General features: G+C 37.7%; 1 protein-coding gene across 3 annotated transcripts in view; it reads left to right on the top strand.

Moving 5' to 3' along the window:
• The window catches only part of KMT2E (lysine methyltransferase 2E (inactive)), a 117520-nt gene that overhangs the window by 55843 nt on the left and 44521 nt on the right, over positions 1-17156 (top strand). For 2 of the 3 annotated variants that reach the window (XM_084644324.1, XM_084644322.1), the window contains exons 8-14: positions 778-816; positions 2341-2553; positions 5690-5820; positions 6467-6584; positions 7303-7412; positions 9409-9673; positions 11891-11989. In XM_084644324.1, the coding sequence (XP_084500450.1) occupies positions 778-816; positions 2341-2553; positions 5690-5820; positions 6467-6584; positions 7303-7412; positions 9409-9673; positions 11891-11989 (975 nt within the window). The remainder of the gene's footprint in view (positions 1-777; positions 817-2340; positions 2554-5689; positions 5821-6466; positions 6585-7302; positions 7413-9408; positions 9674-11890; positions 11990-17156) is intronic. The other variant, XM_084644323.1, reaches the window with a different exon arrangement.

Raw genomic sequence — 17156 nt, 5'->3', positions numbered from 1 at the left:
TTCCATGATTTTAAGAACATGCTCTGTTTGTGATCATGTTAAAATAAAGAACTGTGACAGTCAAGCAAAAATATTAAAAGAAACTGGAGCTGGAAACCAGAATTTCAATAGTTAGTGTTTTGGCGTTTGAAACAAATGTTTAAGGTCATTAATTTATTTTTTAAAACCAAATGCAGTTGTAGAAATATCTGATCAGCTGGTAAAATATCACTTGAATGACAGCTCTTAATATAAAGTGCTGATACTCAGTGGTTACCTCCTAATATAGTGTAAGGGGATGTTTGAAAAGGCAAACTTAATGGAAAATACTGTGTTTTGAGAGAGAGTTTCCATAATTTTACATGATATACAATGTACATCCATAGGCTTTCCAATGTGTGCGCCATTTAATGGGTTTACTTTGTATGCCCACAGAGCGTTCTAGGTTAATGTTGATCACTAGCACAGTGAGTGAAGCATCAAGGTGAGTTTGTAATACTGGAAAAAAGGCAAATTTCATGCCACCAAATGCCATTGGACTACTAGCTTTGAAACCTTGGATTTCATTTTATTGGCAGCCTTTATATAATGTTCTCAAGAATATGAAAAATGCAAGTGGCCTTCCTTCTTTTTTTGATCTTTTAATGTCATTCTCTACCCTTCCTGTTGTTGCTTTTAATGAGAACAGTTGTATTAAGAACTTAATTACCTTTTTAAAAAAGCATAAGATCATTTTCCCTCAGAAAAACGTTGTTAATCTTTAAATATTTTTAAATGACAACTGCATTTTTTTTTAAGGCTTTTCGCGAAGGATCTAGGAAATCTTCAAGAGTTAAGGTAAGTGTAAATATATGATAATTGTAGATAGATATGGATATTACTTCAGTTACATTCTGAACTTCCTGCTAACTAATCTTATTTTTGTTTATATGAGAACATGTGTTTGTATAGTTAGACTATCGTCTTATATATTGGTGTTTATATTTATCCAGAATACACCTGAATAACATGTACAGGTGTTAAAATACCTTTCTAGTAGAATAATTGTTTTCTGGTGGTGGTTAAATAAAGAATATAAGAAAATGACCAATTTGTCTTTCAATTGGCACTGACTCTGCAAGCTCAGGCAATGCTATTTATCTAGAATTTCTTCCCTTTGAGAAAACATGAGATTTCAAAAAGATGGATGAGAATTTAGAAGAGGCAGCCTGAGGAAGTGTTTCCCATGCCTCTAGCAAGTCAAACAATGATCTGGGATGTCAGCTGTGAGATTGTTTTGACAGTTTTATCTTAAAACCTAATTGGTCTTAGAGGACTTCAAAAGATCCATGTTGTGTAAATTAGAACTACAGAATTCTTCCACTGTTCTGTTCTTTAGTTATTTGATCCTAACTATTCCTCCTGTTCAGTATAAACATACAAAAAGGCAGCACAGCCAGCCTAAAAATCATTTGTCTGAAAGTGTTCTTCTTACCATTGTGACAAGTAATATTGCAAATGAATAAAATTGGAAAAACAGTTTTACTGATGGTAAGTTTCACTTCCTAGTTCTATGCACTGTGTTATGATATCACTCTTATTCGTTTCTTAGAAGGAGCTCGCATGCATCATCTGTTAACACCTGTGTTAAGCAGCATCATAGATAAACTCAACTACTGGGAATTCAGATACTACTGATTTATTAGCGTCTATCAGTTGCTGTGCTAGGTCAGATAGAAGAGAGGAGCAACAGCACATGGAACAACAAGGACCCCTGAGACCGTTTTGGGAGAAGGAAAAAACCTTTCATGTAGGGATGGTGAGGGAGGGGCAGAAAACACCTGTCATCTCAGGCCCCTCTATGGAGTTGTGGTGTGGAGGTGGAGCGTGGCTCTGGGACTATAATGATCCTGAGTCATCTGTGGTTCCACTGTGGAGCCAAGCAAGGAAGGACCACAGGATCTGGGCAGGAAAGGCAGAGCTAGGACTAAGAGGGAAGGGGGCAGGTGGGAACTCTCTGCCTTTGACCCCTTTTCATAAGAGTTTAAAATGAAGGGGGAATTAACTTCCAACACCTGCCCCCTTGAGGCCAGGGGGCAACAGCAAGAGTTTCCTACATTCTCAGTCTATCTCCTCTAGAAGCCAACCACAAGCTTGGGCCAGGAACTTACTTCTAGATGTTTTTCCATGAGACACGGGTACAGCGGGGGTGGGTTCATTGCTCTGATTCACATTTCCTGACACACCGTGCTCTGCACATGCACTCTGGCTTGTTTGTGTTGGTCACACAACTTATTAACTTATGAGCTTATAACTTATTAAAGGTTATGCTATTAAAAATCATGTATCTTGTTTGTAATTTCTGGTTATTGTGATTTGTAGGGTTCAGCTCCAGAGATTGATCCTTCTGACAGTTCAAACTTTGGATGGGAAACTAAAATCAAGGCATGGATGGATCGTTACGAAGAAGCAAATAATAACCAGTACAGCGAGGGTGTTCAGAGAGAGGCACAAAGAATAGCTCTGAGACTAGGCAATGGAAATGACAAAAAAGAAGTTAGCACCAGCAATCTGATCTTCAAACCTCCCGTAGAGGTAAATAAGTGAAGACGGAACTGTGTAACAAGGGAAAGAAATGCATAACTCATTAAAGTAGCACTAAAATTTGTATGCTTTTATGAGATACTGTTCCCAGTGTCGTAGTCATTCTTTTCTTCTTTAGGTTTTTTTTTAATCTCTAGCTCATTCTACCAATTGGGAACATGTTAGCACTAATAGTTTTAAGTGAGCTATAGCTCACGAAAGCTTATGCTCAAATAAATTTGTTAGTCTCTAAGGTGCCACAAGTACTCCTTTTTCTTTTTGTGGATACAGACTAACACAGCTGCTACTCTGAAACCTTTCTTAAATAATGAATCACAGTTGATATTCATGCATTTGTGTGCTTCATAACATTCCAATTTTCTTTATTTTTAAAAACTGCTGGGTGAATGTTAGTGTTCATAAAAATTGCCAGATTGACAGCATGGAGACTAAATTAATCTGTTTATCCACAGAATAGTTTCCACACAGGTTGTAATAAAGTAAACTTCCCCATTCTGCCCTGCTAATGTTCCTCATCTCTGACCTGGGGGAATACTTGTAGAAGTGAGAATAGATAATTCTCTAGCTGTGCTGATTGTTTTTCTGCCAGGATTGTCAACAGAGGTCCAAATTAAGTGTTGAGCATTTCCTTTTTTAATCATTTAAGATAACATTCAGAATTTCCCGGTAATACACAGTATATATTTCTATAATTATAAATGTTTACAAAAACACTGCTAGCAAACAGTGATATTGTCAGCCCTGGAAACATAATTCCTCTGCTTACAGAGAAGAGGTTCAACACCCATATTTTTACCAAAAAGTGGTTGACCTAACCCACTCTGGAGGGAACACCTCTGCTGGTGAGAAGGTAGTTGCATCTCTATAGCTAGTCTATTCTTGATCAATGAACTTAATGCTGGTTTATGGCTCCAATTGACTTCAGTGGGATTTCTGTGCATACATGCAAAGACAGAATTTATCCCAGTCACTAGTGACTTGTGCCCAATTTTGACCTTGAAGTGAGAGGTAAATATTCTTCCACTTTATATCTGCTTACCTCATGCTACAGTTTTAAATAGGCTTATAAAATTTTTCCCCCACTAAAACTTTCATATTGCTTTGAGGTTGTAGGGTGCAGGGGGATGGGGTGGGGGAGGGAAGCTAATAAATGCACAGCTGTAAACTATGGCAAATTATCTCTATACAGTTCAAGTTCTGTACTGTTACAACATTCATATAGTAAACTTTATCATAAAAGCATATTTAGAACACAGTAAATCAAAATGGTTTCCTTAACTTTATATTTGGATAAGTGAGTCTCATTAATATTAACATACAGTACTCTCAGAATTACAGTCCACAGCCTATTTTGTGTAACACAGCTTCAGATTTTCTCCTAAGGACTGGTTTTGTTTGTATTTCAATGAAACTGAAGTTTTCTATAAATGTCTAAGTCTCTGAAAATGGGATCCAAGGCCACCCTTTTGGGTTACATTTAAGAATTTGTAGTGAGACACTGGTAGGACTACTCATCTTTAAGGTTCTCATTGATACCCGTATGAAATGTTTTAAAAATATTATGGTATGTGTTGCATTTAAAAAGATTTTTTAACTGGAGGAATTCTGTCGATTGATTCATCAAATGGAACGTTGCTGAATGCATCAGACTGGTGGGAAGCTCTATATCATATGGAATAGCCTTCTACTGGGATGATTATTCTTTTTAATATTATGTGTGTGTTCTGTCTTCTTCTTTAGAAGAAATCAATTTAGGGCCCAGTCCCACGGTTCTTGCTCCAACACAACTCATAGAAAACAAAGGATATTTTCAGTTTTATGTTAGCAAGTCCCAGAACCTAGGACTCAAACAAAAAAAAACTTAGTTAAAAAAGACTCAAGATGGAAAATGTAGTCCACCTAATAGCAACGGAATCCAGCTAGCACTTAAAGTATATGTTGACAAATTTTTTGCACCTTTCATAAACACACATGTGAATGGCTAGTTCACCCTAGCTGTGTAATCCTGTATCCTCCACAAGACTTTCCCATTACTACATTCATCATTATTTAAGGTTACGAAAAAGGTTTGGATGTCATAGCATTTGTTATTTTTTCAGTTGTTTCACTCGTGTACTTGTGACTTGCTAATGTTTCCTCTTATGAACTGGTTACACAGTTCTCTCATTAACCCTCATACCAGGTCAGAGCATAAGGTCAGCAATATCTTCACAGATGTCCTACAGTTTTTTCCAAAATAAACTACCAGTGACAGTCAAATTAGATAATACAAGTTATGTCTTTATAACCTAAATTACAAAAGAGAAAACATATAGAAAATACTATATGATAAACATCAGCTGCCTTACATGAGATCTGTGGAAGGAAACTGCAAGCTATTGATAGGGAAAGGCTAATCTTAAGGAAAACTTACCTTATCAGATTTTATAGTAGAAACATCTTTCCCTTTCTATAGCACCAGCATGGCACAGATGACACATTCCTTTGCCTAGATATAGGCCAATTTATGTAATCTCTGATCAAAACTAATTACAAGAGGTGTGAGTTCTTTAGTTGTTGTGTCCGAGTACATATTACCTTTTGATTAACAGGCATCCTCCCATCTGAAGTTATAGAAATACATACAAAATTTACAATTTCCTTTTTCCTGTTCTCGAAAGTTTTGTTTTAAAATGCATTCTTTCTGTTTGTGTCTTTGTTTGATCAAGGACAGCGATACCTTGGAAAGAGTTCTAGTGTGCAGATGAACCACTTCGGTCTTTCATCCTGGGGAGTTCATAGGCATAATGAAAGGCATAGTTACTAGTTAAAACTTAAGAAACGACGAACACTTCAAATGTCCATTATTAAACATAATACCTGAAATATAAGGGCATTGCTACATTGATTCTCAATCCTGTTTTAGGGAATTGTAGTTATAACTTCTTTATAATTTAAATCTGTAGATAACTGCATTGATAGGAGGAAAAGCCTTATAAGATCAAATAGCTTTTTTTTTTTAATTAAAAGAAGGAAATGGCTTCAGTTACCAAGTTGCTGCTTGAAGGGTTGCAGCCATATAATCTGTTTGTTTACACTAATAAAATGAGTTTAATTATGCTTCTTAAATTCATTTTGTCTTTTGTAGAGCTATGTGCAAAAAAACAAGAAAATTCTAAAAGCTGCCAAAGACTTGCCTCCAGATGCGCTTATTATTGAATATAGAGGAAAGTTCATGCTGAGAGAACAATTTGAAGCTAATGGGTATTTCTTTAAAAGGTATATTTATTTTAAGAACTCTTTTTTTTAATAAGTTAACTTTCTTAAATGTGCATTTTACCGACAACCTTTTTCCTTTTCTGCAATTATCTTTTTGCTCTTTTTGTGCCAACTACTGCATATGTTACTTCTAATACACCAAGAAAATTATATAGCTGCTTTTGAACTTGTATAACAGCTTTCACTTTGGGTGTCAATTAAATATTTATAACACACCTAGTAAGTGTAAGTAAATATTATTCCCATTTTACAAATTGAGACTCAGAGACTAAATGACTTGCTCAAGATTATACAAAGAGCCAGGTATAAACACTTGACTCTCTGACTTTCAGTCTTGAGATTTAGCCATGAGACTACCAATCTTTTCCTACTCTTCTTATTATTTACAAAACTCGGCCTCCATAACTGAGACAAGTTTTGTGTTAGACATGTTTTTTGTTTTATAAATCTCAGTAGATTTGGATTGAGAGTTCTTCATTGCTGACTTGCAAGAATTGCAATATAAAATCAGCACTAAATTACGCAGCATAGTGATACAAAACCAGTAAATGTGAAAAAGTACTCTTAATGCTTTTAAAGAGGAAAAACATCCTATCTACCATATTAAAAAAATTTAAACTAGGGTTTTCCTTCTTTTTCTTTCTAGGCCATACCCTTTTGTTTTGTTCTATTCCAAATTCCATGGACTAGAAATGTGTGTTGATGCAAGAACCTTTGGAAATGAAGCTCGATTCATTAGACGGTCTTGTACACCCAATGCGGAGGTAAGCGTATAAATATAGGAAATAATTCCTTAGTTAATCTAGATATTGGTTTATTTTGCTTGGCTTGCAGGATATGATGTTCTCACCTGTTCCCCTAAATCTTGGACTGAGGGGATTTAATATGGAGGTGATATATAGTATAATGGTGGATTAATCTTTCAATATTGTTTCTGGTAAACAAGTTATATATGCTGTTTTTTAGTATTCTTTCTCTGTAAAGTGCCTAAACACTCAGGCTCAGTACTGTGTGAAGCCCTGAGCACCTTCACCTCTCATTGTTTCTAACTGGGGAAAAGGATTGGACACACTTTTGGAAATGAAAATAAAACAAACATGTATTTTCACATTTAGCATGTTCTCTAGCATGTTACATGCTAATGAAATATTTTCACCAGGGCATTGACTCTATGCAAAGAATAAGGGGAAATATATATAAAGAATGAATAGTAGATCATGTCTTGATATCATTAAGGCATTTCGTAAGAATAATTTATTTTTTTTTTGAACCTGTGCAGGGCAGCATCAAGAAATATATACATTTTGCTTATTATGAAAAACAATCATTTTTTTTAATACTGGTTTTATCAGTCTCTCCCAATTGATGGCATTGGTGGAGGGAACAACCTGTAGAAAGTGGTCAAGTATATCTGGGTTTTTAAGAATGAGTGTGGGTTTTAATGCGTTATAAACTAATGTATAGCTTTTCTCCTGGATTTAGGTGAGACATGTAATTGAAGATGGAACAATTCATCTTTATATTTACTCTATCCAAAACATTCCAAAGGGAACAGAAATTACTATCGCATTTGATTTTGATTATGGAAATTGGTAAGTATCTTTTAAATTGTTTGAAACATCCTGTATTTTAGGACAATATACTTCTAAAATGTTAGTAATATATTAATTGAGGCTATCATGTTATCACAAATATTCCTATTTTCTTTTACTCTTTTCATACACTTCAATAGTACGGTGCCCTTAAAGTCCTCAATGATAAGTGTATGCCATTGCAGGATTTTCCTTTAAGGGATGTTTTATTATTGTTGGGATTAGTGATAGATCTTTTCACTGTAAATTTAAGTGATTTTTATATCTCTGCAATACTACATACTTGGATTTACAGTGAAAATTCTTCAAACATAACATTCATTTTATGGATTGTTGGATACTATTTGATATTTAGTGTAAGCTAATGTAGAGCTATTCAGTAATGTGCTATTTTTTTTTTAAATCCACTCTTCTTACAGCTTTACGTACCATAGTTAATTGCTGACATAATTTAGAAGGAATAGAATCATACCTAAGGTAAATCTCTGTAGAAATGAGAATAAATTATGTTCATGCTATAACCCATCATTAAAGAAGGATGTTCAAGTCTATTGAGCCCTTCCTTAAAATAAGGTCTTAAATTCTATAACCTATCGATCCCATGTTCTTCTGGGTACAACTTATTTCTCCTTTTGTGAATTGTGAAATACTCTGGTAGATAGATGCCATTGTTTTGAAATGGTAAAGTAATTAGGGTAAGTGCTGCTCCCAGATATGCATGAACAATTTCCATTGACTAAAGAGCACAAAATTTTGCCTTTAGGCGATGTAGCTAATGCCTTCCTCAGTCATTAAGAGTAACGAAAACACTTCTTCCTAAAGTGAGGTTCCTGTGAAAATTGACCGTTCTTACTGTTTTTTAAAAAAAAGCAATAGTTGGATTCAGTGCTTCCAGTGACCTAGTGAGTTCATATGAAATGTACTCCATTTACCAGAAAACTTGTTCGGTATATTCTTCCTTCGACCTCTGCAGACTCTACATCTTCTCTGAAAGACATGAGGAGTAATTTCCTTTTGTCATATCATTACTATAAATAAATATTCTTCAGACAAAACTAAGCTCTGTTAAATAGATTTCCCTGTTAGACATTAATATAGTTTCACAGGTGTAATTTAAGGCTTAATATGGAGGAAGGAATGTATTACAGATTTAGTTGACAGCAGAATTTGACCCATAACATCTTATTACTTGGTGATTGCGTAAACCAGAAAGAAAACAGCTTGCTTTCCATATCCTGAGTTGAGTATAGACGGCTGGTAATTATGGGGGGAATATATATATATATAATTTTTTACTGGGAAGTAAATATAAGCTGAAAATCCATGAAAGCTGATTAACGAACCACTCAGTACCATTCAAGATTCAGGGCAAACTCTCTGCTGGAGCAAATGGGCAAAACTCTATTGACAAGAGATTGAATTGTACTCCGAGAGAGCTTTTTTGCACCAATCTGGATATTCTGCTTATTTATAAATGCTACTAGAGAAAGTTTTATATTACTGAAACTTGTATAACTTGCAAGATCTCTTGTATACATCAAGTAAAAGTAACTCAATTGACTTATAAATATCTGTTGGGTTGTGTTTCCCAATGTCCAATCCAGACAGACATAAGATAAATCAATTTTGTACAAAACTAAATTGCTCTAATTTTTTCTGTTCATTTTTGCACCAGAGTGTGTTTCTTTTTTTGCTTTTTATTTTATTTAGCTTTGTTTAGTATAATAGATTTTTATTTGTTTTAATGGAATTCCAAACTGTAAACTGGGAAACGGATTTAAGAACCTGTGGATGAGAGTAATAAAAGGTAACATTGCACAGCTTAGTGAAAGTTTAAATTAACCCTTTTCAAATATGCTAAAATACTGACTCTTTATCTTGGCAGATGTTAATTTACAGTGAAATGAACAAGAGTGGTTTAACTTTCAAAAATCATATTGCTGTAGCATTCAGTTCAATATTTTTACACCAAATTTTTTTGTATTGGCTATTTTAGTAAATACAAAGTGGATTGCGCTTGCCTCAAAGAAAATCCTGAATGTCCAGTTCTTAAACATGGTTCCGAACCTACAGAAAACATAAATACTGGATATGAGACCAGAAGGAAAAAGGGAAAGAAAGAGAAGGACATTTCAAGAGAAAAGGAAACACAGAATCAGAACATCACACTGGATTGTGAAGGAGCAGCCACCAAGATGAAGATTCCTGATAATAAGCAGAGGAGACTTTCTCCCCTCAGGCTATCCATTTCCAATAACCAGGTATTAAAGCAAAAATCACTAGATGGTCAGATTTACAAACCAGAAGATTCCCTGCTTTAGAGTAATTCTTAAAAATCTTACAAGTTATTGGAAAGAGTTGTTCTTTGTGAATTTTAGTGTTGGATTAGCTACTTAAAGTATGTATGCTATTTCTAGTTCTCTTGAAATGACTAGTTGTTTTTTAAAGATACTTTGGTTCTCCTTAACCAGCTGCTTCTCTCACTGAAATGTCTCAACATAAACCAGAAATTCTGCCTCCTAAAATTCTTTGCAGATCTGTGGTGTAAAAGCTGCACGCCATGCCTCAAGATCCCAAAACCATCCTGAAGCAGTGTTAGTCACACGTATGTTGTCCCCACAATTCTGATGTTTTTAGCCACACTTACAAATTGGCTTGCTTCCATAACAATTTCTACTACCAAGATTTCAGCCCAAAAAAGATCTTCTGGTCTCTCACTAATAGCCTCCATGTACCTGTTGTATGTTTTTGTGTAGATTGAACACTGGCATAAAGATGGTAAACAGGTATTTATTGAGTGTGGATGGGAATGGGGGTTCTAGTGAGGTACCAGAGGTCTTGGTTATAGGTTTGGTTGTCTTAGTTTATTGGCATAGAAGAGCAGGTAAATGAGAAAGTAATGAATTTCACAGATCCTAATTTGGAAGGAGCCGCACACAGCAATTAGTAAAGAGAAATTATACAAAGAAATCAGAGAGATACCATAATGATGGATTGATTTTTGTTGTTTTTTGAGGGACGAGAAAATTGATTGTGAGTCTGAGGGTAAATACTTGATGGAATTATGAGGGTAATTTGAAGGATGAAAGAGAGTTGTATAAGGTGTGGGGTTACTTGGTGGGAGCCATTTTCAAAATTCTCTCCATTGGCCTAGAGAGTAATAAAGGGAACCATCATGGAGGAAGGGATGAGCGATGGAGATCAGGGAATTGGTGATGAATATGCAATTGATTTTGTAAAAATTTTTCATAAAGTTTACATTAGCCTTCTTCATGGGGTACAGTAGACTGACCTACCCAAACAGCTAACTTGCTTTAGAATGCTTCTGGGGTCATAAGGGGTGGCATGTGATTTCTACAGGAGTAGAGCTACAAAGGCAGTATATTCAAACTGCAGTTTTACAGGTAAGTTACTTTCCTTTTTCCAGCCAGGTTGCCACTAGCAATAACTGGTATTTGGAACCTGCTCCTGGGCACATAGAAGCCTATGTAATTTTTATAGCAATTGTCACAGGCGCGCTAAAAGTTTGTCAACCTAGAAGAGGCTCAATAAAATATAAGCACATCTGATATTTAAAAAAGCAGTTCAGTCAGCCAAAATAACACCTTATGTATGTACTTTGTTTAGTTGTTTTAGTGCTGTGCTCAAGAATTGTACTGTTAATTTCCACTTTATAGCAGTTTTATTAAGGAACAAATGTAATAATTTCAACTTTATTTTTAAGGCAACCACATCTAAGAACAAAAGGTAGAATGTTGGTAACAGATCAGTTATTATTGACTCTGCTTTAACTTTTTAATTTTTTGAATGTTATCCTTCTATTGTAAGAGACCTGAAAAACCCAGAAGCATTCCCACACCAAGCATTTTTCAGTATTTATTAATCGGATCTCTTTTGTGTTCCCTATGGTAAGTCGCTAATGTTAGATTATAGTGGAGATATATATAGCATCAGTGGAAAGGGTTATGTTAATAGTTACATAGGTTTGAGTTGACTGCAAATTTATATAAATATGATAACCTATCTTGTTTGACATGACAGTATACATTCCATTTTACTGAAAAAATGAGGTTTAAGATTTTCAAAAATGGGTGCCTAAAGTTAGGGTCAAAATTTCCTATTTAGCTGCATAAATAAGTGGCCTGATGTTCATAAGTGTTGAGTGCCCTGTAGCGCCCATTGGTTTGGAAGCTTAATTCTTATTATTTGGTTGAAAAAACTTGAGTGAGATTACAATTAAAGAAAATGATGTGGATGTTTCTGTTTGGATCGGAGAAGGTACTTGAGTCAGGCTATATTTCTAGAATCATAAAAGTCCAAGCGGATGATATGTAGCTTTTACATGTTGCATTGGTTAATTGGCTGGTAGCTTTTGAAGTAGTGATTTGAGGACACTTCGCTCTGTGTAGCCTTTAGATTTCCCTAGTTTGAAAGAGTAGTAGTGGAGCTTCTGTAAAGCAGTCATTTCCATCTTTCAGGAGCCAGATTTTATTGATGATATAGAAGAAAAAACTCCTATTAGCAATGAAGTAGAAATGGAATCAGAGGAGCAGATTGCAGAAAGGAAAAGGAAGATGGTAAGTTGGGAAGCAAGTAGCTGCTTAAAGCTGTCACTAGGACTTAGTGATGGCTGCTCTTCCCATGCTAATTTGCTGCCTTTTTATAGGCTTTTTTAGAATCTGAGAATATATGAAGCCAGCACCTCATATACACTTTAACTTCAAATCCAAGGCTTGCTTGTTGAGTGAGAGCATTTCCATTTGGCTTGATCATCACCTCCTGACAAACATGCAAATCTGCTTTTGTTTTTAAATGTGTATAATTTTCTATTGCTTCTGCATAGGTGCCATTACTTGTAGAAAATGCCTAGCTATGGCTTTAAGACTTCCTTTTTATTATTGTGCACCACAGTGGTTGGTTATTTGTAAGATACAATCAGGGGCCAAGATTTTCATAACTGACTAGTGATTTTGGGTGCCAAACTTCAGACACCTTTAAAGAAGCCTAATTTTCAGAGGCTGGTTGCTCAACAATTTCTGAAAAGTAGGTCTTTTTTAGACATTCAGTCTGTTGGACACTCAACATTTTAGATGCCTAAAGTCACTAGTCGCTTTTGAAAATCTCAGCCAGGAAATACTTAATTTATTTAAATAGTAGTATGAAAAGTTCCCTATTTATCCTTGCTCTACATAAATCTTATTTTAAAGGCAAAAGTAACCTTCAAAACTTCGGCTGCTGTCTTTTACAGATAAGCTTGAGTGAACATTATCTAAGTTTTTGCCTCCACAAAAGCAATGATGTGTATCTAAAATGAATTTGCTAGATAGAGAATTAACCATTTGATTTTTGTATTCAAAATATGTTGTGCATATGCACAATTCTTGTGCCTGCAAAAATTTGGTGAAGGGAGAGAAATGTTCACTCAAACATATGGTTAGTTGTCTACCAGAGTTGTTCATGAATACAGATGGTATGCATAAAGGCTTATTTATTTTTTTGGCACAATTTTAGTCATAAGACAATATGCTACTAAAAATATGTATCTACCGTTTAAGTGGTTGGGAACTTTATGGAAATTTGACCCTTTAAGAAATGGAGTTACACTGGTTGAATTTGAATACTATTTCAAATGCTAAGGACACAGATTTGTTTACAGAAAGCAAAAAGAAAAATAAAGTTGGGATTGATACTAAAACTAGTACTCTGTGTGTGTGTGTGTGTGTTTAAACTAATACATAGATTTATAGTTTATTGTGCAATTTAGGTACACAATCACATGTTTAATCTTTGTTTCATGTTTTTAACGTTTGTGTTATAAAACGACTCTACCTTGAGAGGATGTAGGAACTGGTAGGCACACTGAAGAGTTAATAGGGGCAGGAATTGGCAGGTTTGTCACTCAGGATATTTGTATGAATTTGCAATCATAACTTCACACCACTGGGACTACATAACCCTAAAGGCAGGATTCCATACTTCACATCTCCCCTGAGCCAAAGTTGAATAGCCGATGGTGGCATAGTGTTAGGAGTGTTGCAGTTTTCCATAAAGGGGCATATTTTTGGAGTTTAATGTACCCACCCTGCACACCGTACACAAACCATATCATTTGAAAGCTTATTTTATGTGAGGTATGATGTGCATCTGTCAAGTGGTGCTATAAACCTGTAGGAGAGGTGAAACAGTGGTACTACAAATGAGAAAGTGTCATCCTTCTTCGATTGATTGCAATGAGATGTACACGCTGCGTGCACGATCGTCGGAAGGTTTTTCCCTGGCAGTAACCATTGGGTCGGCTGTGGAGCCCCTTGGAGTGGCGCTTTCATGGCCGTGTATATAGATCCCTTCTGACCGCCAGTGATGGTCATTGCAGCAGCTCCTCTCTTGTGTTAGCAAACAATTCCCTAGTGCACTCTCCTTTTCTCCCTGTAAATAGTTTATATCTTTATCACTAACTAAAGCTTTCAGTTAGCTAAGTTTTAGTTGGGGGTTCTTCTCTCCCCGCCCCTGCCCCCCCTTTGTTCCCATCCTGGGGAACAACACATGCCTCTGTCTCAGGGCTTCAAGCTGTGTGGGTCCTGCCTGAAGCCTATGCTGAAGGGAGACCCACACGATTTATGTCTAACATGTTTCGGAGAGGGACATCAGTCCGGTAGGTGTAAAATCTGCAGGGGTATTAAGCCCAGAACTCAGAAGGAGTGGGACTTGCGCTTAAAACTCCTTTTAATGGAGTCAGCTCTTCAACCCCAACTGCCCCATGCCGTGTCTGACCCAGCACCAGGCGCTTCTGTGCACAGTGAGCTGGCCTCGGTACAGGAAGCCTCAGCACCGAGGAAGGACTCATCCAAACGGCCACAGCACCGCCATTCCCCAGCACTAAGGACCAGCTCTAGTGTGAGGCACCACTTGCAGTCGCCGCTGCCACACAAGAAGAAGAAAGTTGACAGGGGATGCTCCCTCTTACGACAGCAGAGCAGGCTGACACCAGTGGGGTGCGTCCTGCGTTGGAACACCCAGCCTCGAGTCTGCCTAGACTGGTGCCATAGACTTTGGCTTCTTGGGGTGGTCTGTTGAGTATGGCCACAGTGAACCCCCTAGTGTGGGAAGATTTGGAGGAGGACTTGGATGCTCCCTCCATGCCGGACACATTTGAGGTGGCCAAGGAGTTGATTGTCATGATGGTGCAGTTATCACTACACATCAGCGTCAGGAAGCTTGCCAGACATTTCATGCCCCATCTTCAGGGCAAATGTGTATCGGTGTTGACAGACAACACCACAGCGATGTTCTATATAAACAAACAGGGTGGGTCTCACTCCTCTCCCCATGTGCCAGGAAACCTCAGGTTGTGGGACTTCTGCATCGCCCACTCGATACAGTTGCAGGTGTCTTATTTGTCAGGTGCACAAAATGAACAGGCCAATCACCTCAGTAGATCTTTCCATGGCAATGGATGGTCTCTCTGACCGGACGTTGTCAGCAGTATCTTCCTGAGGTGGGCATCTCCAGACCAGTTTGCGACACAAGGCAACAGGAAGTGCCAGCAGTTCTGCTCCTTCCTGAATCACAGCTCCGGTCAATCATGGATGCCTTTCTTCTCTTGTGGATGGCACCCCTGCTGTATGCATTCCTGCTGTTCCCTCTCATCCATAAGGTCCTCCTCAAGATCCAGCGGGACAAGGCTTCGCTGATTTTCATAGTGCCGGCATGGTCCTGCCAACACTGGTTCTCCATGCTGTTGAACCTCTTGGTGGACACACCGATGACCTTGCCCATGATTCCAAACCTCATCACGCAGGACCATGGCTGCCTTCAGCACCCCAACCTGGAGTCTTCACCTCACTGCATGGAAAATCCATGGCTAAATCCGTTAGAGCTGCAGTGCTCTGATTTGGTTAGGGAAGTTCTCCTTGGCAGTAGAAAGCCCTGCACTCATGCCACTTATCTAGCCAAGTGGAAAAGGTTCTCTATTTGGTTCACACAGAAGGGCACCCCTCTGCTGCAATCCTCAGTCCCCTTTATAGTGGACTATTTACTTAAAGTGGCAAGGGCCGGCAGTCTCGTCAGTCAAGGTGCACGTGGCAGCTATTAGCTATTTCCGCTTTCCACCTGTTCCCAGTGGAACGGTCAGTATTTGTTAATCCCATGGTTGGATGCTTCCTTAAAGGGCTAGACAGATTGTACCCCCAGGTGCGGCAACCTGTGCTTCCATGAGACATTAACCTGGTCCTCTCAAGGCTCATGGGGACCCCTTTTGAACATCTAGCAACTTGTTAGCTGCTTTACCTCTCTTAGAAAGTGGCGTTTCTCATGGCTATAACATCAGCCAGAAGAGTGTCTGAGCTCAAAGCTTTAACAGCTGAGCCCCTTTATACAGTGTTTTATAAGGGCAAGGTATAATTGCAGCTGCTCTCAGCTTTTCTCCCTAAGGTTGTTTCACAATTTCATGCAAATCAGGACATCTCTTTACCAGTGTTCTTCCCGAAGCCACATGCTCATGACAGGGAACACAGGCTCCATTCCTTAAATGTTGGACAGGCACTGGCTTTTTACATTGAGCCGACAAAGCCATTTAGAAAGTCGATGGAACTCTTCATCGCCATTGCTGAGAGAATGAAAGGACTGACAGACTCATCCCAACAAATCTCATCTTGGATCACGGCCTGTATCAGGAAGTGGTATGACCTGGCAAAGATACCAGCCTCTGCATTGATGGCGCACTCCATGAGAGTGAAAGCTTCGTCTGCAGCATTCCTGGTGCAGGTCCCCATTCAGGATCTCTGCAGGGCAGCGACATGGTCATCTATTCATACCTTTACATCATACTATGCCATCACACAGCAGGCTAGAGATGATGCCGCGTTTGGTAGAGCAGTACTTTAATCTGCAACTCGGTGAATTCCAACCCGTCCTCCAGGGGACTGCTTGGGAGTCACCTACTTGGAATTGACAACGAGCAATCGCTCGAAGAAGAAAAACCAGTTATCTGCCTTTTGTAACTGTTGTTCTTCGAGATGTGTTGCTCGTGTCCATTCCAAGACCCACCCGCCTCCCCTCTGTCAGAGTATCCAGCAAGAAGGAACTGAAGAGGCAGCAAGTCGGCAGGGACTTGTATATACAGCCATGAAGGTACCACTCCAGGGGGCTCCATAGCCCCGAAGGGTACTGCTAGGGAAAAACCTTCCGAAGGTGTGTGCGCTGTGTGCACAATTGATTTGGAATGTACATGAGCAGCACATCTCGAACAACAGTTTCGAAAGGCAAATAACTGTTTTTTTGTTGCACGGTTCCAGAAATGCTCTAACACGACTCTGACTACAGTTTTTACTGTTCAAGTTAATTTAAGCACCTTAATATGGTGTGTGTTGGTGTTTAATACATTTAAACAACAATGTATTAAAATTAGAGCTGTCAACTGATTCAAAAAATTAACCGTGTGATTAATTGTGCTGTTAAACTATAATAGAATACCATTTAATTTAAATATTTTTGAATGTTTTCTACATTTTCAAATATATTGATTTCAGTTACATCACAGAATACCAAGTGTACAGTGCTCACTTTATATTTATTACAAATATTTGCACTGTAAAAAATAAAAGAAATAGTATTTTTCAATTCGCCTAATACAAGTACTGTAGTGCAATCTCTTTATCATGAAAGTTGAACTTACAAATGTAGAATTATGTACAAAAAAACCCTGCATCCAGAAATAAAACAATGTAAAACTTTAGAGCCTACAAG

Source organism: Lepidochelys olivacea, assembly GCF_965140295.1.
Source record: "Lepidochelys olivacea isolate rLepOli2 genome assembly, chromosome: 1".
Taxonomy (NCBI): Eukaryota; Metazoa; Chordata; order Testudines; family Cheloniidae; genus Lepidochelys; species Lepidochelys olivacea.
Note: the sequence above shows the minus strand (reverse complement) of the source record. Positions and strands in the feature narration are given on the sequence as shown.